Source organism: Carcharodon carcharias, chromosome 1 (assembly GCF_017639515.1).
Source record: "Carcharodon carcharias isolate sCarCar2 chromosome 1, sCarCar2.pri, whole genome shotgun sequence".
Classification (NCBI taxonomy): domain Eukaryota; kingdom Metazoa; phylum Chordata; class Chondrichthyes; order Lamniformes; family Lamnidae; genus Carcharodon; species Carcharodon carcharias.
Genome location: NC_054467.1, coordinates 156,460,978 through 156,484,924, shown reverse-complemented (window position 1 = coordinate 156,484,924; position 23,947 = coordinate 156,460,978). Strand labels below are relative to the sequence as shown.

General features: G+C 43.4%; 1 protein-coding gene across 1 annotated transcript; it reads right to left on the bottom strand.

The window, feature by feature from the left end:
• Positions 1–20,893: 20,893 nt before the first annotated feature.
• LOC121281594 (60S ribosomal protein L24-like) lies at positions 20,894–21,399 on the bottom strand. Its single transcript, XM_041194596.1, has one exon. It carries the CDS (start codon positions 21,372–21,374, stop codon positions 20,895–20,897), a length of 480 nt encoding a protein of 159 aa, XP_041050530.1. The 5' UTR covers positions 21,375–21,399; the 3' UTR covers position 20,894.
• Positions 21,400–23,947: the final 2,548 nt, after the last annotated feature.

The following is a 23,947-nucleotide window of genomic DNA, read 5'->3' as shown; positions in this document are numbered from 1 at the left end:
AAAGCTCAGTGCTGCCTGGGCAGGGGCGGGGGCGGGAGGAAGGCGGGCGATGACTTCGACGTGGGCTTGGGCGAGCACTGACAGAAAGCTCCCTGAAGGCAGAGAGCTGCCTTCAGGGAGCCGAAGACCCGAAACCCAGGAAATAAATGTTTTAAAATCAGGAAAGAAATGTCCAAGCGTCACAATCAGGCACCTGAATATATAGATTATAAAAATGGTGTCCATAGATTCCTAGTTTTGTTTTATTTAATAACTGAAACCTCATCCCGCCCCTTTGGATGAGGTTTGCTGAAAAATGTAAAGGTCACCTGGCCAATCCACCCATCCACCAACTGTAAGGTTGGATCGGCTACGTAAAATGACAGACAATTGCGCTGTTAATGGCCTTAATTGCCCTCCTCATTGTTGGCAGGGGCACTTCCAACCTTGGCGCGCACCCACCGACTGAAATATCGAGCGAGCAATGGATGACGTCGGGATGCTCGCCCGACATCATCTCGCACGATTTCACACCTGATTGGATCAGGCAGACGCCTGCCTGATCAGCATAAAATTCAGCCCAAAGTAATTGTTTAGTTTCTCTGCCATTTCCCTGTTCTCCAGTGTAAATTTTCCTGTCCCCACCTGTAATGGACCCACATTTGTCCTTGCTAATCTTTTCTTTTTCACATATCTAAAGAAGTTTTTAGAATCTACTTTTATGTTACTCATTAGCTTGCATTCATATTCTCTTTTCACTTCCTTTATCAGTTTCTTGGTCATCCTTTGCTGGATTCTAAATTGCTCCCAATCCTCGGGTTTACCACTTTTTCTGGAAACCTTATTAGCCACTCCTTTTGGTCTAATGCAATCCTTAATTTATCTTGTTAGCCACGGTTGATTCATCTATCCTGGTGGGTTTCTGTGTCTTAGAGGAATGTATATTTGTTGTAGACCATGTAATACTTTTTTAAATGCAAGCCATTGTCTATCTAACATCAAATCTTTTAATGTATTTCCCTAATCCACCATAGCCAACTTGCCCTCATACCTTCATAATGTTCAGATTTAGGTTCCTAGTTGTCAAAACTAATTATATCATTTTTAAACTTAAATGTAAAACTCCACCACATTATGGGTCACGATTTGCTGATGGCTTCTTTACAGTAAGGTTAATAATTAGCCATTTCTTAATAGATGATGCTAAATCTAACATAGCCTGATCCCCAGTCGGTTCCTCACTCTACTGCTCCAGAAACCCATCTCATACACACTCCAGGAATTCATCACCCACAGCATTAATGCTAATTAGGTTTATACAGTCTATATGTAAATTGAAGCCATCCATTATTATTGTGTTACGCATGTTACATGCAGCTCCAATTTCCTCAATTATACTGTGCCCAACATTACAACTATAGTTTGGTGGCCTATAAACAACTCCCACCAACATTTTCTATCCTTTGATGTTACTTAGCTCCGCCCAAACTGATTCTACATCTTGATCCTTCAATCCAAAATCATCTCTCACTAACGTACTGATCTCATCTCTTATAAACAGTTCTCCCTCACCTCTTTTCCCACTCTGCCTATCCTTCCTAAATGATGAATTTTCTTTAAAAATCAGTTCCCAGTCCTGGTCACCCTGTAACTATCAATGGGATTTTCCGCACCTACCTGCCGCCGTGATCTTCCGGTCCCACAAGTCAAAAGACTTCTGGCTGGGGCACTGCCTCGCCTGTGAAAATCCTGGCCTATGTCTCTGTAAAGGCAATTAAATCATATCCTGCGATCCTGTGACCCTGTGATTTTATGATACCCATTTATCTCTATTTGAGCCTTCAAATCATCTACCTTCTTGTGAATGCTGTGTGCATTCAGATAGTGCACCCTTTAACATTATTTTGCATCCTGATCCTATTTGATGAATCCCTTTTAATTTTGTTTACCACTTTGCTACTTCTTGTTACCAGTCTGAGCTCCCTCTCAGGTTCCCATTTCCCTGCCAATCTAATTTAAACCCTCCCCAACAGCACCAGCAAATCTCTCTGTGAGGATGTTAGTCCCAGTCCTGCTAAGGTGCAACTTATCCATGTTGTACAGGACCCACCTGCCCCAGAAATGATCCGAACGACTTATAAGTCTTATGCCTTCCATCCTACACCAATTCTCCAGTCACATGTTCAATTGCTCATTTCTCCTATTCCTATGGTCACCAGAACATGGCACTGGGAATAATCCTGAGATTACTGCTTTTGAGGTCCTGCTTTTAATTTCCTTCCTAACTTCCTGAAATCTGCTTTCAAGATCTCATCCCTCTCCTTACCCATGTTGTTAGTACCAAGACCATGACTTCTGGCTGTCCACTCTCCCCTAGAAGGGTGTCCTTCAGCCACTCTGTGAACTCCTTGAACCTGGCACCAGGAAGGCAACATATCATCCTGGAGCAAAGTCTGTGGCCACAACAAAAACTGTCTGTTCCCCTAACTAATGAATCCACCATCACTATTGTCTTTCTACTCTTCTTTCTTCCTTCCTGTGCAGCAGAGCCACCAATGATGCCTTGGACTTGGCTCTTGCTGCATTCCACTGGAGGAACCATCATGATCATCAGTATCCAAAATGGAAAACCAGTTAGCAAGTGAGATCAACTCAGAGCACTCTGGCACTACTTGCTTCGTTCTTTTAGACTGCCTGGCGGTCACCCGTTCCCTCTCTGCCTTCACGGTCCTAACCTATGGTGTGACCACCTCCCAAAATGTGCTATCCATGTAGTTCTCTGCCTTGCAGATGCATCACTGGAGTTCCGAAACCCGGAGCTCAAGCTTTTGCAGTTGGTGACACTTCCTGCAGATATGTTTGTCTAGGGCACATGGTGCTCTCATGACTTCCCACATATCACAGTATGTTCATTCTGCACAGCCAAGCTGTCCTGCCATACCTTAACTTTACAAAATATTTATTTTACATATACTAACTTATCAGTTACTCACCAATCAGCCTTCTTTCTTTTACTCTTCAACATAAGCATATTTTGCATATCTAATATACATACTTATAACATACATGACACATACTCACTAGTCAATCTACAGCGCCACAGCACACAAGAACAAATGAAGTACTAAAACCAAGTTGATTAGAAATTAGGGAAAACAATTGGACCTGATTGGTGGTGGTGGTTTTTGGGGGGGGCGGTGGGGAAGGTGGGAAATAGGAGGATGGAGAGGAGAGAGGAGAAAGGAGAGGAAGGACATAAAGTGGGGTGCTGGGAAGGAGTGTGAATGGTCTTTGAGGTGGGAGAAAGCAAGGAGACAAGTGAGGAGTGAAGGACAGTGGAATGGGAAACTAAGAGAGAGGTGATTACAGGAGTAAAGGGAGATAACCACCATGGCATGAGGGGGCTGGGGCCAAAGTTCTTTTAGTGTGGCATTGTGCTGAACAAAAGCCATCCAGGACAACAGCAAAGGGAACAAAAAAAAACAATGCACTGGGAAGAAGAAGTGGAATATCGGGGGAAAAGGTTGGTCAATGGGGAAAATGTTAGGAGAGGGATGGAAATGGAGATGGTAAGGGCAGAAAAGCTACTTCAACAATGAAGGGAGGCCAGAGTTGCTTTTGCCCTCCTCATCCCATCATTGTGTGAAGGGAGTTGAGGTGACATTATGGCAAACTTTTTTTACAATATGGTGGTGGAGGGATTTTGCTTTGCATTCCACATATTATTCTCTCAATGATTGGGTGTGAGGTTTCCCTTGAGCTCCTTATGAGGCTTGCTTTTCTCTCAGGAGAAAGATGATGCTCCATTGCTTTGTGCAGCATTAGGTGGGGAGAGCATTCCAGAGAAGGTGTCAGACTTGGCTCAGTTTGTCTCTTGCCCCTGAGCTAGAAGATCATGGGGTTAAATTCCACTCCAAGAGGTGAGCACATAATCTAGGCTGACACTTTAGAGTGGTACTGAGGGAGTTCAGTGCTGCCTTCCCAATGAGACACTATACTGAGGCCCTGCCTGCCGTCTTAGGTGGGCGTCTTCCCTTAGGTTCCAGTTGCGTGATCAGACCTCACTGATGATGCACTCTAGCTATTAACATAATAGCTATTTACCCTTTATATTACACCTACCCCTAAGTCGTTTGTTCTGCCCATTTGCATTAACTATTTACACATCCCACATCCTGCTCTCCCTCCACAGACTCTTGCACTGGTGGCATCAATCTCTGACTGTGTTCTTGGCTCCTTTTGAGGGATGTGTAGGACGTTTACTTTTCAGAATCTCATCTTTGAAAGAGATTTATGCTTCTGGCCCACAATATAAAGGTAGAAACAGAGATGTTCATTTTCTTGCCTTTTTTCTTTCCCTCCTTCTTAGTATTTTGAGGGAAGGTTAGACCACTGGTTGCTTTTTCTTGAAAGAATGAAGCTCGTTCAGCTCCTGTGAAGATTTGTACAGTTGTAGATGCTCTACAAACTTCTACTGTTGCAACATACAAAGTATTGTGCAATGCCTCATCCATGAACGAATCAGTTGGAACAAGAGAAGGATGAAGAGTATTCTGAAGAAAGAATGATGATTGTCCTGCTAATACAATAGGAATTTCTTTATCTATAGGTAGTGGCTCAACTTGTACACTCTCCTCAGTGGGAGTTTGCTCTTAAGCAGGTATTAGCATTTCTGGAACTTTTTCTGGATGTCTGCTTTCACCAGCATCAGCTGTGAAAGAAACATGCTGAGGCAGAGAAATTACACTTTCTTCTCCACGTATGGTGTTAGTAAGACCTGTAGCAAACACCTCTGTCATTTTTTGATCTCCAGATTTAACTTGAGATTTGACAATAAAAGGGATTTGTTCTACAATGGTTAGAATGGCAATAGTAAGTACGTTCTACCTCAGTTCTTCCTTGCACAAAAGAGTTGCTGCATCAGTTGTTGCTACATGTCTTGGTGTCTTCAGCAGAATGAACAGACAGATTTACATCCTTATCACCTTCTTCAATAACATGCTGATCCCCTTAACAAGGGTATCTAGGTCTTTGTCAACATCTACGCTATCTTCGAAAGGTAAGCAAGGTTCAGGATCTCCTCCTGTGACAAATCTTCGATCCCAGTGGCATCTTGGTTATCGCCCTCTTCCACTCTTTTGCAGAAGAACAAATTAAGTTCTGGAATGTCATCTTGCAGCTGGTCACCTGCATCTTTGGTGTACCAGTCTCCCACTTCATCCAGGCTCTCCTGAAAGAGAAATGAAAGACCTAAGCTGCCCTCCTGTGGTTGTAGGGATGGACTTTTGTCTATGAAGGTTGATTCACAATGTTCTGAGTCAACTTGAGTTTCTTCTGTAACTGTTGAATGAAGAAAAAGCAAAAGCTATTCAAGCTTCTCTGCTCAACAAAGAACAATGTTAACCAGGAATGGCATGTAGAGTATTGGTGAGCTCTAATACCTTCTGAGCTGTGAAATTGAATGGTAGGTAGCTGGAGAAATTCCGACTTCAGCCGTGGTGTCAGAAAGAACAGATACTCCTGCTCCTGTGCCCAGTTTAAAATTCATCTTCCGGTATTAGCCATGATATCTGCATGCCAGAAATACTCTTGCAGCTCTGCCACTTCACCTAAGAAGAATACATTCTGTTTTTCGATATCCTCTATTTCTTGGAAACTTGCAGATTGGAGTGGTTTGTCTTTAAATTTTTGGCCTGAAGATGGAATTTTCCTGCTGCTGTGGCATATTACTTTAAAATAACCCCTCTTGCGGCAGGTGCAGCATTCAGTATTAATAGCTGGGCAGGCTTCATGCTAATGAGAGTTTTTCCCCACCACAATGCAGACCAACAATGGTGGCAACCATGCCCTCTTCATACTGGCTCTGCTTTCTGCCAGGCATGCTGACAGTCCTAAGGGTCATGGATTGGATCAAGTTAGTTGTCTGTCTGCAGGAAGCATCCTTATCACCCTGGATGAAAAGCCTATTTTTCTTGCAAATTTCAGCCTGCCTGGTGAACTATACTATTTTAGACATAGTAAGATCTTCTCTGGACTGTAAGAAGTCCGGCAATGCTTCACTGACCACCCCCACCACAATGCGGCCTCTGATGTGCTTAATGTTCCATATTCACAGTTATCTGCTAAGAGTTACAGGTCATTTATAAAAGAATCAATATTCTCTCCAGGTTCCTGGCTGCGTCGGCTGAATTTTGTCCAGTCTATTATAATATTGCATCATAGGCTAAAATAGAAATTAAGACTTTGATGTCCTCTTCATACTCAGTGGTTTCTTCCTCAACCTCCTGTCTTCTTCAAATATTATTGACATGGCTACTGGTTGTATAAAGGAGAACATTGACCTGATCCTTATTTGCTTTCTGGGCAAGTCCGGAGGTAGTCCAGTATCGATTGAATTGACGATGCCAGTTTCTCCAATGTGCAGCTTGGTCAAGGCCCTCCCCTAGGTCGATGGGCTTGGGGAGGGGGGTAAGGCTTTCTCCATATCTCTGTGCACCTATTTTCGGCTGTCATGGGACTCTGGCTCCGTTTGCTGCTATGGGCGTTTCTCGAGTGTGCTCTGCTGAGCTGACTGCTTTTCCGCTTTCCTGCCTTTCTGGGCATCATTGGGGATGCTTAAAAAAGTGGTTCACAGTTTACTGACACTATGTATTAATATCATGACCAGGCTGTAGGTGCCTTTGATAGAAGAGAGCTGGAAACCATGCTCTTGCAAACTAGTGAACATTTATTGACTATTACACTATTTACAGAGACAGACTTCACCAGGACTCAATTAAAACCTTCTTCCCTCAGGCTAAAGTTACATGTGACCTGACATCATCTGACATCATTAATGACGCAGTCTAGCTATTAGCATAATAGCTAATAACCCTTTATACTAAAACAAAAACAAAATTACCTGGAAAAACTCAGCAGGTCTGGCAGCATCGGCGGAGAAGAAAAGAGTTGACATTTCGAGTCCTCATGACCCTTCGACAGAACTTGAGTTCGAGTCCAAGAAAGAGTTGAAATATAAGCTGGTTTAAGGTGTGTGTGTGGGGGGCGGAGAGAGAGAGAGAGAGAGAGGTGGAGTGGGGGTGTGGTTGTAGGGACAAACAAGCAGTGATAGAAGCAGATCATCAAAAGATGTCAACAACAATAATACAAAAGAACACATAGGTGTTAAAGTTAAAGTTGGTGATATTATCTAAACGAATGTGCTAATTAAGAATGGATGGTAGGGCACTCAAGGTATAGCTCTAGTGGGGGTGGGGAGAGCATAAAAGATGTAAAAAAAAATTTTCTATATAATGGAAATAGGTGGGAAAAGGAAAATCTATATAATTTATTGGAAAAAAAAGAAAAGGAAGGGGGAAACAGAAAGGGGGTGGGGGTGGGGATGGGGGAGGGAGCTCACGACCTAAAGTTGTTGAATTCAATATTCAGTCTGGATGGCTGTAAAGTGCCTAGTCGGAAGATGAGGTGTTGTTCCTCCAGTTTGCGTTGGGCTTCACTGGAACAATGCAGCAAGCCAAGGACAGACATGTGGGCAAGAGAGCAGGGTGGATTGTTAAAATGGCAAGCAACAGGGAGGTTTGGGTCATTCTTGCGGACAGACCGCAGGTGTTCTGCAAAGCAGTCGCCCAGTTTACGTTTGGTCTCTCCAATGTAGAGGAGACCCTTTATACTACATGCCCAAATTTATTTTGCATTGAATCTCACAACCAGTTGTCAAAAGTGCATTTGTCCTATCATTCTGTGCTACATTGAACTGTAGCTCCTTAAGCAGACCCACTACAGTATACAGTCATCAGTCAATGCCCATTTTAGGAGGAAATCATGTTCCAAGAATAAGCCTATTTCTCCGAAGCAGTATCTGGTCAAATCAACCCAGCTACCCAATGTTTGTTCAATTGCAGACACTACAAAAGAAGCAAGTACGCATAATAACAATAAAATGAAATAGACACAGTCCTCCCTGGTATTGGTCATGAATAGCTTCTTTATTGTGAGCAAGAAAACGTATGATACGGATGCTTTACAATATTTAGTCTTATTTAATCAGAAAGCGCTTAAACTTTGGATTTGGAATTTGGAGATCCAAAAATCTGTGTAATGTTCAATCCTAGAAACCACAAAGCAACCCATACAGCTTATTTGGCAAAATTGACCACAAAAGCATTCCTTTCACATGACCACAAGGTGTTAGACAAATATATACACCAAAAGGAACTACATGCCCCACTGGGCTGCAGAAAATCAAACATCACAGATGAAACCAGGAGGGAATGGCCAAAGCTTTGTCATTTCAGGCGACTCAAAAAGAGTGTTAAATTTCTTCTGGCAAATGCTGCACCTCCCACTTCCCAATCCAGTAAAATTTACACAACGAAGTAGCAATCTAGTGCTTCCATAATGAACATTGCCTTTCTGTATAAAGAGCTATATTCAAACTCTTGGAATCTGCTAAAAGTGTTTTTAAAGCAGCAACGTTGCAAATCTGTGATATAGCCCCGCTCTCAAAATGTATCCCTTGCCATGGTCTGAACCTGTGTGTTTGCAGGATCAGGTTGTTTAAATAGCCAATTTAAATAGACTCCTCCTTCACCCCCCAGACACTGGCCCACCCATGGTATTACCTAGCGACTAACACTTAGAACAAGGGGAGGTAAGTCAGCTGTGGATGCAGGCTTAAAAATAAAAACAAAAAACTGCGGATGCTGGAAATCCAAAACAAAAACAGAATTACCTGGAAAAACTCAGCAGGTCTGGCAGCATCGGTGGAGAAGAAAAGAGTTGACGTTTCGAGTCCTCATGACCCTTCAACAGAACTGATTTTTCTTTACAAGGAGAGGGATGAAATATAAGCTGGTTTAAGGTGGGGGGGGGGGTGGAGAGAAGTGGAGGGGGGGTTTTGTTGTAGGGACAAGCAAGCAGTGATAGGAGCAGATCATCAAAAGATGTCACAGACAAAAGAACAAAAGAACACAGAGGTGTCGAAGTTGGGGATATTATCTAAACGAATGTGCTAATTAAGAATGGATGGTAGGGCACTCAGGGTATAGCTCTAGTGGGGGTGGGGGGGCATAAAAGATTTAAAAATAATGGAAATAGGTGGGAAAAGAAAAATCTATATAAATTATTGGAAAAAAAACAAAAGGAAGGGGGAAGAAACAGAAAGTGGGGGGGCGGATGGAGGAGGGAGCTCAAGACCTAAAGTTGTTGAATTCAATATTCAGTCTGGAAGGCTGTAAAATGCCTAGTCGGAAGATGAGGTGTTGTTCCTCCAGTTTGCGTTGGGCTTCACTGGAACAATGCAGCAGGCCAAGGACAGACATGTGGGCAAGAGAGCAGGGTGGAGTGTTAAAATGGCAAGCGACAGGGAGGTTTGGGTCATTCTTGCGGACAGACCGCAGGTGTTCTGCAAAGCAGTCGCCCAGTTTACGTTTGGTCTCTCCAATGTAGAGGAGACCGCATTGGGAGCAACAAATACAGTAGACTAAGTTGGGGGAATTGCAAGTGAAATGCTGCTTCACTTGAAAGGAATGTTTGGGCCCTTGGACGGTGAGGATAGAGGAAGTGAAGGGGCAGGTGTTACATCTTTTTGTGGGCATGGGGAGGTGCAATAGGTGGGGGTTGAGGAGTAAGGGGTAATGGAGGAGTGGACCAGGGTGTCCCGGAGGGAATGATCCCTACGGAATGCCGACAGTGGGGGTGAAGGGAAGATGTGTTTGGTGGTGGCATCATGCTGGAATTGGCGGAAATGGCGGAGGATGATCCTTTGAATGCGGAGGCTGGTGGGGTAATAAATGAGGACAAGGGGGACCCTATCATGTTTCTGGGAGGGAGGAGAAGGCGTAAGCGCGGATGCGCGGGAGATGGGCCGGACACGGTTGAGGGTCAACGACCGTGGGTGGAAAACCTCGGTTAAGGAAGAAAGAGGACATGTCAGAGGAACTGTTTTGGAAGGTAGCATCATCGGAACAGATGCAACGGAGATGAAGGAACTGAGAGAATGGGATGGAGTCCTTACAGGAAGCGGGGTGTGAGGAGCTGTAGTCGAGGTAGCTGTGGGAGTCGGTGGGTTTGTAATGGATATTGGTGGACAGTCTATCACCAGAGATTGAGATAGAGAGGTCAAGGTAGGGAAGGGAAGTGTCAGAGATGGACCACATAAAAATGATGGAGGGGTGGAGATTGGAAGCAAAATTAATAAATTTTTCCAAGTCTCGACGAGAGCATAAAGCAGCACCGAAGTAATCATCGATGTACTGGAGAAAGAGTTGTGGAAGGGGGCCGGAGTAGGACTGGAACAAGGAATGTTCCACATACCCCATAAAGAGACAGGCATAGCTGGGGCCCATTCAGGTACCCATAGCCACACCTTTTATTTGGAGGAAGTGAGAGGAGTTGAAGGAGAAATTGTTCAGTGAGAACAAGTTCAGCCAGACGGAGGAGAGTAGTGGTGGATGGGGATTGTTCGGGCCTCTGTTCGAGGAAGATGCTAAGGGCCCTCAGACCATCCTGGTGGGGGATGGAGGTGTAGAGGGATTGGACATCCATGGTGAAGAGGAAGCGGTTGGGGCCTGGGAACTGGAAATTGTTGATGCGACGTAAGGTGTCAGAGGAATCACAGATGTAGGTGGGGAGGGACTGGACAGGGGGAGAGCAAAGGGAGTCAAGATAACGAGAAATGAGTTCCATGGGGCAGGAGCAAGCTGACATGATCGGTCTACCGGGACAGTTCTGTTTGTGGATTTTGCGTAGGAGGTAGAAGTGGGCCATCCGAGGTTGGACGACTGTCAGGGTGGAAGCTGTGGGAGGAAGATCCCCAGAGGAGATGAGGTCAGTGACAGTCCTGGAAACAATGGCTTGATGTTCAGTGGTGAGGTCATGGTCCAGGGAGAGGTAGGAGGAAGTGTCTGCGAGTTGACGCTCAGCCTCCGCGAGGTAGAGGTCAGTGCGCCAGACAACAACAGCACCACCCTTGTCAGCGGGTTTGATGACAATGTCAGGGTTGGACTTGAGAGAACGGAGTGCAGTAAGTTCAGCGAGAGAGTGATTAGAATGGGTGGATGCAGGCTTCTCAGGCTATTGTGGGTAGACTTTTCTGGCCTAGATAATTCCTGGCCTAGGTAATTCTGAGGTAATTACTGTTCCAAAGGGAAAAGGATTTAATTTTAGAGCAGTTATCTGCACTTTCCTGTCCTCTGGGACTTTGTGCCAAAGTGAGTCCTGCTTCAGAGGCAGGATCAGTTGAGCAGGTTGCTTAAGAAGCTTATGGGGTCTTTGACTTTATGAATATAGTCATAGAATATAAAAGCAAGGAAATATGCCAAACCTTTATAATGCGTTGGTCAGGCTGGAATATCCTGTTCAATTCTGAACATCACACTTTAGCAAGAATGTTCAGGACACAAAAGAGATTTACTTGACTGGTAAAAAAGGGATAACATATTTCAATTATATAGAGAGACAGGATAGGCTGCATTGTTCTCCTTAGGGCAGAGAAGGTTAAGAGAGGATTTGATAGAGGTGTTCAAAATCATGAAGTGTTTTGAGAACTGTTTCCAGGAGCAACAGGGTCAGCATTCAGAGGGCACCAATCTAATATGATTGGCAAATGAATCAGGGGCAACGTGAGGGATTTCTTTTTAAACAGCGAGTAATTGTGATCTGGAATACACTGCCTGAAATGGGGGTGGAAGCTGATCCAATAGTAACTTTCAAAAGGGAATTGGATAAGCACTTGAAGGGATAAAAATTGCAGAGATATGGTGAAGTGGGAATGAACCGAGGAATGGGACGAATTGGATAGCTTTACCAAAGGTCCGGCAGAAGCACATTGGGCTGTATCATTCTGTCCACCATCTACAAGGCACAAGTCAGGAGTGTAATGGAATACTCTTCACTTGCCTGGATGAGTGCAGCTCGTACAACACTGAAGAAGCTGGACACCGTCCAAGACAAAGCAACGCGCTTGATTGGCACCACATCCACAAACATTCACTCTCTCCACCACCAACGTACAGTGGCAGCAGTGTGTACCATCTACAAGGTGCACTGTAAGAATTCACCAAGGCTCCTTAGACAGCACCTTTCAAACCACAACAGATAACTTCCCCACCACTACCTGGAAGTTCCCCTCCAAGTCACTCACCATCTTGACTTGGAAATATATTGCCATTTCTTCACTGTCGTTGGATCAAAATCCTGGAACTCTCTTTCTAACCTACACCACAGGGACTGCAGGATGACGGAGGTATAGACATCAGGGTGGAAGAGTGTGAAATGTTAGAGGAAATTAACATAGAGAGAAAGGGGTACTAGAAGGTTTAGCGGCCTTAAAAGTGGATTAATCCGCTGGCCTTGATGAGATGTATCCCAGGCTGTGGAGGGAAACAAGGGAAGAGATATCATGGGTCCTGGCAGTAATTTTCAAATCCTCTCTGACCACAGGTAAGGTGCCAGAGGACTGGAGGACTGCTAATGTCCCAAAATTAAAAAGGGGGGAAGGGTTAGACCAGGAAATTACAGGCCAGTCAGTCTACTCTTGGTGATGGGGAAGTTACTGGAAAGAATTCTGAGGGACAGAATATATCTGCACTTGGAGAAACATGGATTAATCAGGGATAGTCAGCATGGATTTGTTAAGGAAAGGTCGTGTGACAAATTTGATCAAATTTTTTGAGGAGATAACCAGGAGTGTTGATGAGGGTACTGCATTTGATGTGATCTATATGGACTTTAGCAAGGCTTTTGACAAGGTCCCTCATGGAAGACTGGCCAATAAAGTAAGAGCCCATGCAAAGTGACACATTGGATCCAAAATTGGCTGAGAGGCACAAAGCAGAGGGTGATGGTAGAGGGATGTTTCTGTGACCAGAAGTCTTTTTCCAGTGGGGTTATGCAGGGTTCGGTGCTAGGGCCCTTGCTGTTTGTGTTGTTCATAAATGATTTGAACTTAAATGTAGGGGGCATGATCAAAAAGTTAGCGGACAATACGAAAATTGGCAGGGTGGTAAATATTGAGGATAGCAGTAAACTGCAGGAGGATACCAATGGACTGGTCAGGTGGGCAGAACAGTGGCAAATGGAATTCAGACTGGAAAAGTGTGAGGTAATGGGGAGGGCTAAGAAGGCAAGGGATTACACTATGAATGGTCAGACTCTGGAAAGTACTGAAGATCAGAGGGACCTTGATGTGCATATCCACAGATCCCTGAAGGTAGCAGGGCAGATAGATAAGGTAGTTAAGAAGGCAAATGGGATACTTGCCTTTATTAGCTGAGGAATAGAATACAAGAACAGGGAGGTTATGCTGGAACTGTATAAAACGCTGCAGAGGAGATTTGCCAGGATGCTGCCTGGGCTGGAGCGTCTGAGCTATAAGGAAAGATCGGATAGGCTGTGGTTGTTTTCCTTGGAGTAGCGAAGGTTGTGAGGGGACCGATAGAGGTGTATAAGATTATGAGGGACATAGATAAGGTGGATAGGAAGGCATTGCCTGGTGAAGGCAGGTTCAATCGAGGCATTCAAGAGGGCATTAGATGATTATTTGAATAGAAACAATGTGCCGGGGTATGGGAAAAAGGCAGGGCAATGACTAGATCATAATGCTCATTTGGAGAGCTGATGCAGACATGATGGGCTGAATGGTCTCCTTCTGTGCTGTTAAAATTCTGTGATTCACTTTTTCCATTAGCAGAGGGGGCCAATACCAAGGGGCACAGATTTAAGATAAGAGGTAGAAGTTTAAGAGGGGAGTTGAAGAGAAACTTTAGCACCTAGAGGGTGGTGGGAGTCTGGAACTCACTGCCTGAAAGGGTGGCTGAGTCAGAAGCTCTTGTAACATTTAAGAAGTATTTAGATATTCACTTGCGTTGCCATAGCCTCCAGGGCTATGGGCCAAGCATTGGAAAATGGGATTAATGTAGTCAGATCTTTGTTAACCAGTGTGGACATGATGGACCGAATGGCCTCATCCTGTGCTGTAAATGTCTATGAGTCTATGAGCAGCTGTTCAGGAAGGCAACTCACCACACCCTTCTCAAGGACGACTAGGGATGGGCAATAAATGCTAGCCCAGCCAGCCAAACCCACATCCCCTGAATGAATAAAAAAAAAAATTATTCTATGGGCTGAATTTTATACTGGGGGCAGGATTCTAACCCTGAGCGTAAAAGTTGGAAGGTGAATCCACCTCCACTTGACCAGCATGCCCTGCAGTCATTTATGGATTTCAAGCCATTAATTAGCTTTAGGTGGGCCTTGAACCTCCAAAGGGGAAATCTCTCCCCTGAAAGCTGCTGGCCTATCAAATGACCAGCAGCTGTCTTGTCACAGCAGTGCCACTGGAAGCTGTAGCCACTGTTAGGACTACAGACAGTCCCAAAGAGGACATGCAGCTATGGAACCAGGTTTAAAGCTTAGGCCAGAATTTTGCCTAGGGGCCCCATTGAGGGGGCTGGGGGTGCTGAGATTATCAGGGCAGTTGGGGAGGGGGAAACTAATAGTGGGGGTATGGAATGGAGAATTATGATGGGGAAGGCTCTGATGGGCACATGGGGCCTGAAGTGGGGGGGACCTCCTCTTCTTTCCTGGCCACCTGTCCACCAGGTTTCACTAGACAGACTCCATTGTCATGGGCAAAATCCCAGTGGTGGTAGGATGGGCCTTTAAATGGCCACTAATTAGCCAATTAAGGGCCTCAATTGGCCCATGCCGAATGGGCAAAGTAACGCCTCCCCACCGCTAGTAAATTGAGTGGGGCAGGTAGGCAGCGGACACAGTGCCACTGCCATGTCGTTCAATTTTACAAACCTCTTCCTCCAGAGGGCCATAAATTTCCAGCTTTTGAATCATTTGTGAAGTAATTCATTTAGATTTTCCTCTTCTGACTGCCTATTATACTGGAATAAGTCTGACAGCCAGGAAGTGGAAAATGAGTGGGAGCTTGTTCTACTGGAACATCGCCAGTACTGCCTGAAGCCTCTGCCTCAAGTAAGCAAGTATTTAATTTACATATGGAGGGACGGACATAACAAAGTTCTAATTTGATTATCATTGTTTCAAAACCTGCCTGAATCTCAAGTGTAAATGGTGGTCTGTCCTCCAGTCTAAGCTCAATTACAATGCCATATGCTTCTAGAGATGGTGCTAGCAGTAGGAAAGGACAATTATATCTTTTTACTATTCGTTCATGTGTTGAAAGCGTCGTTGGCTAGGCCAGCATTTGTTGCCCATTCCTAATTGACCTTGAGAACCAAGTGGCTTGCTGGGCCATTTCTGAGTGCATTTTAAGAGTCAATCACATTGCTGTCACATGTAGGCCAGACCAGGCAAGGACAGCAGATTTCCTTCCCTAAACGGCATTAGTGAACCAGATGGGCTTTTGCAACAATCGACAATGGTTTCATGGTCATCATTAGACTTTTTTATTGAATTCAAATTTTGCCATCTGCTGTCCCAGAGCACCTCCAGAGTCTCTGGATTACTAGCCCAGAGATAATACCACAACACCACCACCACCACCTCCCCTTGAAGGCAACTTGAAGTGTTAGTAATTGCATAGGGTAATTTAAAGTGTTGGCACAATAACAAGCAAGTATATTTACCTGACAGCAGAAGTTGCTAAGGTTGGAGGAGCAGGGATTAAGAAGTATCAGGCCAAGTTGAAGAGAAAGAGACCCCTTAGTCTAAGTCTAAATGCAAGGCTAGTAGTTAATGATATAACCCAGGATCACAGAATTGTTACGGTGCAGAAGGAGGCCATTTGGCCCAACGTGCCTGCACTGGCTCTCTGAGCATTTTAACTTGGTGCCAATCTCCTGCCTTTTCCCCATAACGCTGCACATTGTTTTTATTTAAATAATCATCCAATGCCCTCTTGAATGCCTCAGTTGAACCTGCCTCCACCACACTACCAAGCAATTAATTCCAGACCCTAACTACTTGCTGTGTGAAAAAAAAATTCTCACCTTGCATTTACAAAACAATGCAAAACTGTGGCCTCTGCTTATTGATCCATCTACAAGCAGGAACAGTTTCTCCCTATCTACTCTGTCCAGACTCCTCATGAGTTTGAAAACTTCTATCAAGTCTCCTCTTAGCCTTCTCCTCTCCAACAAAAACACTCCCAACTTCTCCAATCTTTCCTCATAACTGAAGTGTCTCATCCCTGGAACCATAAACCTCTTCTGCATTCTCTCCAACACCTTCATATCCTTCCTATAGTGTGGCGCCCAGAATTGCGCACAATACTCCAGCTGAGGTCTAACCAGTGTCTTATATAACTTTATCATAGCCTCCCTGCTCTTGTACTCTATGCACCTATTGATGAAGCCTAGAATACTGAATGCTTTGGAAACATCTCTCTCTACCTGTCTTGCCACCTTTGATGACTTATGTACATATACACACAGGTCTCTCTGCTCCTGCACACCCTTTAGAATAGTATCCTTTATTTTATACTGTCTCCATGCTCTTTGTACCAAAGTGTATCACCTCACACTTCTCTGCATTAAACTTCATCTGCCATCTATCTGCCCTGACTTCCTCTTTGATGGCTGCAAAAGGTGAGGCAGTGATGCAGGAGCTGCTTGTGAGATGAATTGCCTGTGTGCCATTCCATAACAATGTCCCATAGAGCAGCAGTGCAGCATGCCTGACAAATTTTAGGCCACAGATGACTAGTACTGTCCCTGCCTGGATAAACGTTCCTACATAGTATTGTTCAGAGAATGCTTGGCACAGCTTGGCATCTGCCCCTCTGCTCACCCGGATTCTGAGAAGATAGTTCCCCATGTTCATTTTAGGAAAGTTCACCAGGGCCTTCGGGAATGTTCCTGGCATCTTGGCAGGTGCTGTCAACAAGGAATGCAGAATCCTGATCACCTTGGCATGCCATCTCTCACGTAGCACTAAATAAATTATGACATGCTGTGATTGGGGTGTTTCTGAACAACGTCTGAATAACACAAGGAGTTAAGCTTCTTCCTTGATGTCCACCAGTACTATCCCTTTCATTGGAAGGTAAATGTTATCACTCTCGCTCTTCATGTACAGGCACAGCAGGAAGGTAAAGAGGATCTCCAGCGCAACCAGATTTTGCTGGCATCTGCGAACAGCTCTTCTTCATCCTCTGCACGTCAGCTCATAAGACCCTTTGTTGCCCATAAATAAAACCACTGTTGCCTATAAATAAATAACAGCAACCACAAAGACTCATGAAAGTATGTTGCCAACAGTTTAAAAAAACATGGTAAGTAGTTACAACACGTGCCTTTAAAAGAACTAAAACACTTGCCTTCATAATCTATGGAGCTTCTTGAAGGCCCTCATATCTCACATTCTGCTGGAAGCCAACTAACCATTAGGTTTCCATGGCTGCACTGAGGATTTGGCATCCACCATACCCACCAGCTAGGAACTGGAATGAGTCCCCCACCCCATCCCATTTTGCATAAGGTAATTGAGTTTCCATCTGACCTGAAGGGAGATTCAAATGCCTGTCCTAGGCCGCACCAGAGAGAAAAAACAGCAGAGCATTCAACCAGCAGGAATTTGGCAGGATTGATTGCTGTCACCAACAGTTTGTTTGACCCTGAAATTAGTGGAAAAGTAAAATGAGAACCAGTCCCCTAGGTTTTTAATTTCTACATTTGTTAAAATCCATCCTGTGTTTTGGTGGTTCAATAATTCACAACGTAGCTCACATTAAAAACAACAGTGTTAATGTTACACAGCAGACAACAACAATGATTTGCATTTATGTAGCAGTTTTAACATAGCAAAATGGGGGTCCTTATGCATGAATCACAAGTGAATCGCAAGTTCAGCAGGCAATAGGGAAGGCAAATGGAATGTTGGCCTTTATTTCAAAGGGGAATGGAGTATAAAAATAGGGAAGTCCTGCTAAAACTATACAAGGCACTAGTTAGACCGCACCTAGAATACTGAGAACAGTTTTGGTCCCCTTATCTAAGGAAAGATATACTGACATCGGAGGCAGTCCAGAAAAGGTTCACTAGTTTGATCCCAGGGATAGGAGGATTTTCTTATGAGGAGAGGTTGAGTAGATTGGGCCTGTACTCATTGGAGTTTAGAAGAATGAGAGGCGACCTTATTGAAACATATAAGATTCTTAGGGGGCTTGACAGGGTAGATGCTGAGAGGTTGTTTCCCCTTATGGGGGAGTCTAGGACCAGAGGGCATAATCTCAGAGTAAGGGGTTGCCTGCTTAAGACAGAGATGAGGAGGAATTTCTTCTCTCAGGGGGTAGTGAATCTGTGAATTTTTTTACCTCAAAGGGCTGTAGAGGCTGGGTCGTTAAGCATGTCCAAGGCTGAGATAAACAGATTTTTAATCAGTAAGGGAATCAAGGGTTATGGGAAAAAGGCAGTAAAGCGGAGTTGAGGATTATCAGATCAACAATGATCTCATTGAATATTATGGAGTAGTCTCGATGGGCCAAATGGCCTACTTCTGCTCCTACATCTTATGGTCTTAGTGAAGCATCCCAAAACTTCACGGCAGCATTATCAAACAAAATTTGAAACTGAGCTGCATAATGCAATATTCTGACTTGGTCAAAGAGGTGGGTTTTAAAGAGCATCTTAAAAGAAGAGAGACACATAGAGAGGTGGAGCAGTTTAGGGGGGAAATTTCAGAACTTACCGTCTAGTCAGCTGAAGGCAAAGCCGCCAATAGTGGAGTGACTAAAATCAGGGATGCACAAAAGGCCAGAACTGAAACAGGCAGTGATCTTGGAGGTTTGCAGAGCTGGAGGAGGTTACAGAGATATGGAGAAGTGAGGCCACGGATGGATTTGAAAACATGGATGGGAATTTTAAAATAGAGATCCATTGTTGGCTCAGGAGTCAATGTAGGCCAGTGAGCACAATAGTGATAGATGAACAGAACTTGTTGCATGTTAGGATATGGGCAATGGAGTGTGGAAAAGCTCGTGCTTATCAAGGGTGGAAGGTGGGTGACTGGTCATTTGAGCATTAGAATAGTCAAGTCTAGAGGTAAAAAAGGAATGGGTGGGGGTTTGCAGCAGATGAACTGAAGCAGTTGTGAAGTTCGCTGGTGTTACAGAAAGTGGAGATAGGTAGTTTTGGTGATGATAAAGGTTATAAATATAATCTTATCTCTGGATCAAATATGCCACAAAGGTTGAAAATGGGTTGGTTCAGCCTCAGACAGTTGCCAGGGAGAGAGGGGGTCAGTGGGTTGGGAATGGAGTTTGTGGCAGGGATCATAGACAAAGGCTTTGGCTTTCTCAATATTTAATTGGAGGACATTTACGCTTATCAAGTGTTGGATGTCAGACAAGCAGTGTGACAAATCAGAAAGAGGTGTTGGTAAGGTAGAGCTGGGTCCTGTTAGAGTATATGTGGAACCTGACGTGTTTTCAGATGATGTCGCTGAGATACAGCATGTAGATAAGAAATAGGAGGGGGCCAAAGAAAGATCCTTGGAAGATATAATGAGGGAAGAGGAACCATTGAAGATAATTTTCTGACTATGACTGGATTGATAATAACAGAAACAGGCAATCCTATTCAGCTAGACAACAGTGGAGAATAATGTCCTGCTTACAATTTAGTTTTATGCATGTCAGCTTTTTCTGTACATGTCCCTTTAAATATTTTTGAGTGGTTGCACATGTGTAATATTTATCATGTAATAGGCTTGTGCGACACCTTGTGTGGCCACATGCCCATGCAGACTCACAGCTTAGTGGAAATGTTGGTGAAGAGGTGTTGGAAGAACATAGTTTGGTCAGCTATGTTCTCACTGTGAACTCGCCAAGTTCTTTTCTGTCAGTTCGACCACCTACAATGCGATCTGAGCATCAAGTCGGCTTTTTCTTTCCCTTGTTCCTTAGTTCAGGAATTTTAGCTTTTGCAACATCTTATTTGCTCAACCATAATTCATATTTGGCTGCTCTTCCACAAGCACTTACCTGCAAGTGCAGCAGGTGCATCACCTGCCAATTTGTTCTTTCATAGATAGTTGTTTGGAAGTACCAAACACTATTTCCATCTGCAATAAAGACTTATCTATACATCTTCCAGTCTAATGTGTTGCATTCACTCGTTCACTGGAAAACTAAATACTGTTCTATTGGAAAGCACGATCTCGACCTTCCATCGGTTCATGACTTTAACTCTCCTTCCCATCGGTTTTATTCAGCTTTCCCTTCCATTGGCAAAAAGGGTTCTTTCAATTCCTAACTGGTCTTTCTTGCTTCGTGATGTCACATAAATGATAACACCACTCTCCAAGTTCCCCATTCAACACTTTAATCCCAATTAAAGTTATGGAGATAGATCTTGTTGGAAAAATAGTATAGTGTTAACAAAGTACACGATTAGTAAAGTACAAATTGGACATCAGGGGATTAAGGGATGGTCATGAGTTGGCAAGTTCCAGGTCAATTTATGCCATTCCACTGTTCGTTTTGCACAAGGTGCTCCTTGGCCTAGACTCCTCATTATTTTTAAAATCTTGCTGGATTTTCACATTAATTGCCCACTAGGCATAGTATGGAAAGTAAAGTCTAATACTAATAAAATAATGATCTTTTTAATTACATAATAATTGTCAAAGCAGTGCTACTTGTTCTTAATTGAGAAATGCAGTTGCTAAAGGATAGAACTAGAGCCAATCTTTGCACACTTCCATATTTATTTATAGAGTTACACATTACAAACATACTCACCAGAACTCAAACAATCACAATTTTAGTCTGCGCATATTTATCATGTTTTTGAAATGCATCATTTCGGGAATATCCACACACAATGAATTTTGTCCAGATAGAAAATCCTGGATCTTCAGCTGTAGTAAAATGCCATGAGCCTGCGCATATTTTTTTTTTTCACAATTCTGCTCAGGTTTTATTTTACATAAACAATTGACTTTTATATTGAGCATTTTCCACCAAAACGTGGAGCCTGAGACTTCATTGGCTTGGCAAACTTCTGTTTGGGTGTTGCTTTCTGAGTAGCCTTAGCTGTAGCTGCGCTGACTTTCTTTGTTGCAGCTTTGGCCTTCTTAGCCTCCTTGGCAGCCCTGATTGCCTGTTCACGTTGAGCCTTGCGCACCTCAGGCTTCTGATTCCTCTTAGCCATAATCTCAGCAAGAGAGGCACCAGTAATAGCCCGCTGGAACTTCACTGCACGACGGGAGCGCTTTTTCTGAATCTCTTCAGACTGCCCCTTTTTGTGCTTGCGCCTGTACAAGACAGTCCAGTTGATTTGTCGAGGGTTTCTCTTGGTGAGGAAGGCGGCCTCACATTTTGAGTTCAGAAACTGGAAAACCTTCCCATCGATTCTGGCATAGCGCTTCCCGTGACCCAGGTATATTTTATACCCACTAAAACTGCACAGCTCGACCTTCATTTCGACTGCAAAGATGGCTCGGAGAAAAAGCTGCGCATATTTATCCTCTTGGTGAAGAAGGTCCTATCCATTCCTGTTCCTTGCTCGATGCCCTTCACCATGACTCGGATGGTGCTAGGTACCCCATGGTAAGGCGTTCAACTGGTTATAGCCATTGCTCTTTACCTGGCAGAAACACAATGAAGGTCTCTCCCCTGCCAGGTAAGTATTGCGCCTCAGTTAAACCTCATTGGCTACAATATTGCCACTGCACAAAGTAGTGAATCCCCAGTTACTGTCCACCACCTGTGTACAATTAAGGACAATTAATATGCAATTAACACCAATCAACCTCATTGGTGCAGAAATTGAGCAACTTAAAATGTGGAGTCTCATTCTTTCAGATGGTAAATGTTCTTAGAAATTTTTAAAATTCCATTTTATTTAACTCTTACTTGTCCTTTCCTTTCTTTCCCTTTTTAAATCCAATCTTTCCTTCCACCTCCTCATTTTTCTTGCTCCACTTTCTCAGTCCTTCCTCTATTTCTTTCTCAGTCCTTTAACCTCATTGGTTAAGGAGATAGACTGGTTGTCCCACAGTTCACTGAGTTCCCGGTTGCTTCACTGCCCTTACCAAACTGTTAACAGCCCACATTTCCAGCAAGTTATGGTGCAATAAAATTTCAAGCTGAAGGGTACAGGAGAAAATTATCTAAAGGGTCATGATGTGAGATGACCTGCTCAGGCAAGATGCAATTCATAATTTTTTAAACAGTGAATGAAGATCCATAATTTAAGCCCTTCGCATATAGGTAATAAATATGAGAATAAGATTTATGAAAGGTTGTGCACGCAGAGAACGTTCTAAATTTTAAGATGGCGATGGATAGATTTTTAAAAGACAAGCATGAATTGGGACTGGAGAAGTTAAGAAATGAATTGAAGTGAATAGGATATTCAATATTTTCAAAACTTTGATAAACATGATTAAGGAAAACATTGTATAAAGTTCATTGGAAGAAGTTTAATATAATAAAAGAGGGGACTAATTTAATAGAGTGAGTTTGTTTTTTAACACAAGGAACATTTTAGTATTCCATTTGATGGAATCACTATTAATTATTGAAATATTTTTACATTGCAGCTTTTTAAGTGTCCTTATGATTTGGTTCTTTATAAAGATACACATTGTTCAATTTGTTTGACAGTTATAGACAGTTCAACAGGAACTCTTCTTAAACAATGTCAGAAGTTCTTCAAAGGAAAGAATATTAACATTTTTATATGCCACGTTGAAAATAATTCTATTTAACAAATATGAGTAAAAGTACATCTCACTTGCTTGAGGTTATGAGTAGTTCCATTAGGAGCATGGTGTTCTTGGCAATTTGCCACAAGGAATACCTTTTACAGAATAGCACCAAGCAGCTGAATTAGACTGAGGACAACTGGCTTTCGGAATGATATTCAGGATTAACACAATGTACAGCAATAGGAGGCATGGGGATGATATATGATTTTAATTGTATTGGAAGTCAGTTGATAGTGAATCAATTGGGGTTTAAAATGGGCTGCTGGTTTGATATTGACTATTTAATACTACCAACACCAAATTTAACCTCCATGGATTCAAATTTAGAAGTAAAAAGAGACTACACAGTTAAAATAAACCTATCCCTGGAATGCCATGGAAGTAGAGGTATGAAGAAGATGATGGAGAGATTTTTCATATTGAAGGTTATCCTATATGAAGTGTGCTAAGGGATCTGTAATGTTTAAGACAAGCCCAATGAATGGAGATGGTCTGATCTTGCATAGCTCTACATCAGTGATGGGTAACCTAGGCTAGTGTGTGGGCTGCACGAGTGACCCTCCTTCATCTCACTGGGCTGCAAGATTGAAATTGGGCATCATAGCGTTGATTGGATGCAGTGGGAGTGCACGGCTCTCACAGTCAATGTTGTGTGCAATCAGCATGCACCTCACTTCACGTGCCCTTGCTTTGTGTGCGTACCACTTTAGTAATACGGGTAATAAAAAACTACACAGACAGAATCCTGCAGAATCTGGCAACCCTGCGCATGGGCAATAGTCAACAAAACATCTCGCGGGCTGCACTCAGAACTCTGATGGGCTCCCTACAGCCCACAGGCAGCAGGGTGCCCACGACTGTTCTACATCCTTAAGCAAATTGGAACTGTTGGCCTGCAAGGTAGCGTAACTGAGGTGTGATAAGTAACCATGGTCTATTAGAGTTCAATAGCTTGGTTTACAGAATGAGAGAGGCATTTCCAAGAGTTAATTCTAAAATTGGCCAGTCATTTTTCACAAATTTCTTCTCTTCCCAGGAGTTAGCATTGCAAGTGGTAGGAGAAGGTAGTAAATATAGTCGCACTGTCTACTAGTTGGGTAAGCGCTGATGGGCCTGAAAACGTTTCTCATCTTCTGTTTTGTATCTTCATACATATTTATTGTTTGAAGGCAAAACCCAAGTAATATCAAAATGTGATCATCAGTCTGTCTCTGCCTCTAGCTTTGCCTTTAAATTGAAACAATGCAACATCTCTGTATGCCATGACTAAGAGGTTAAAACG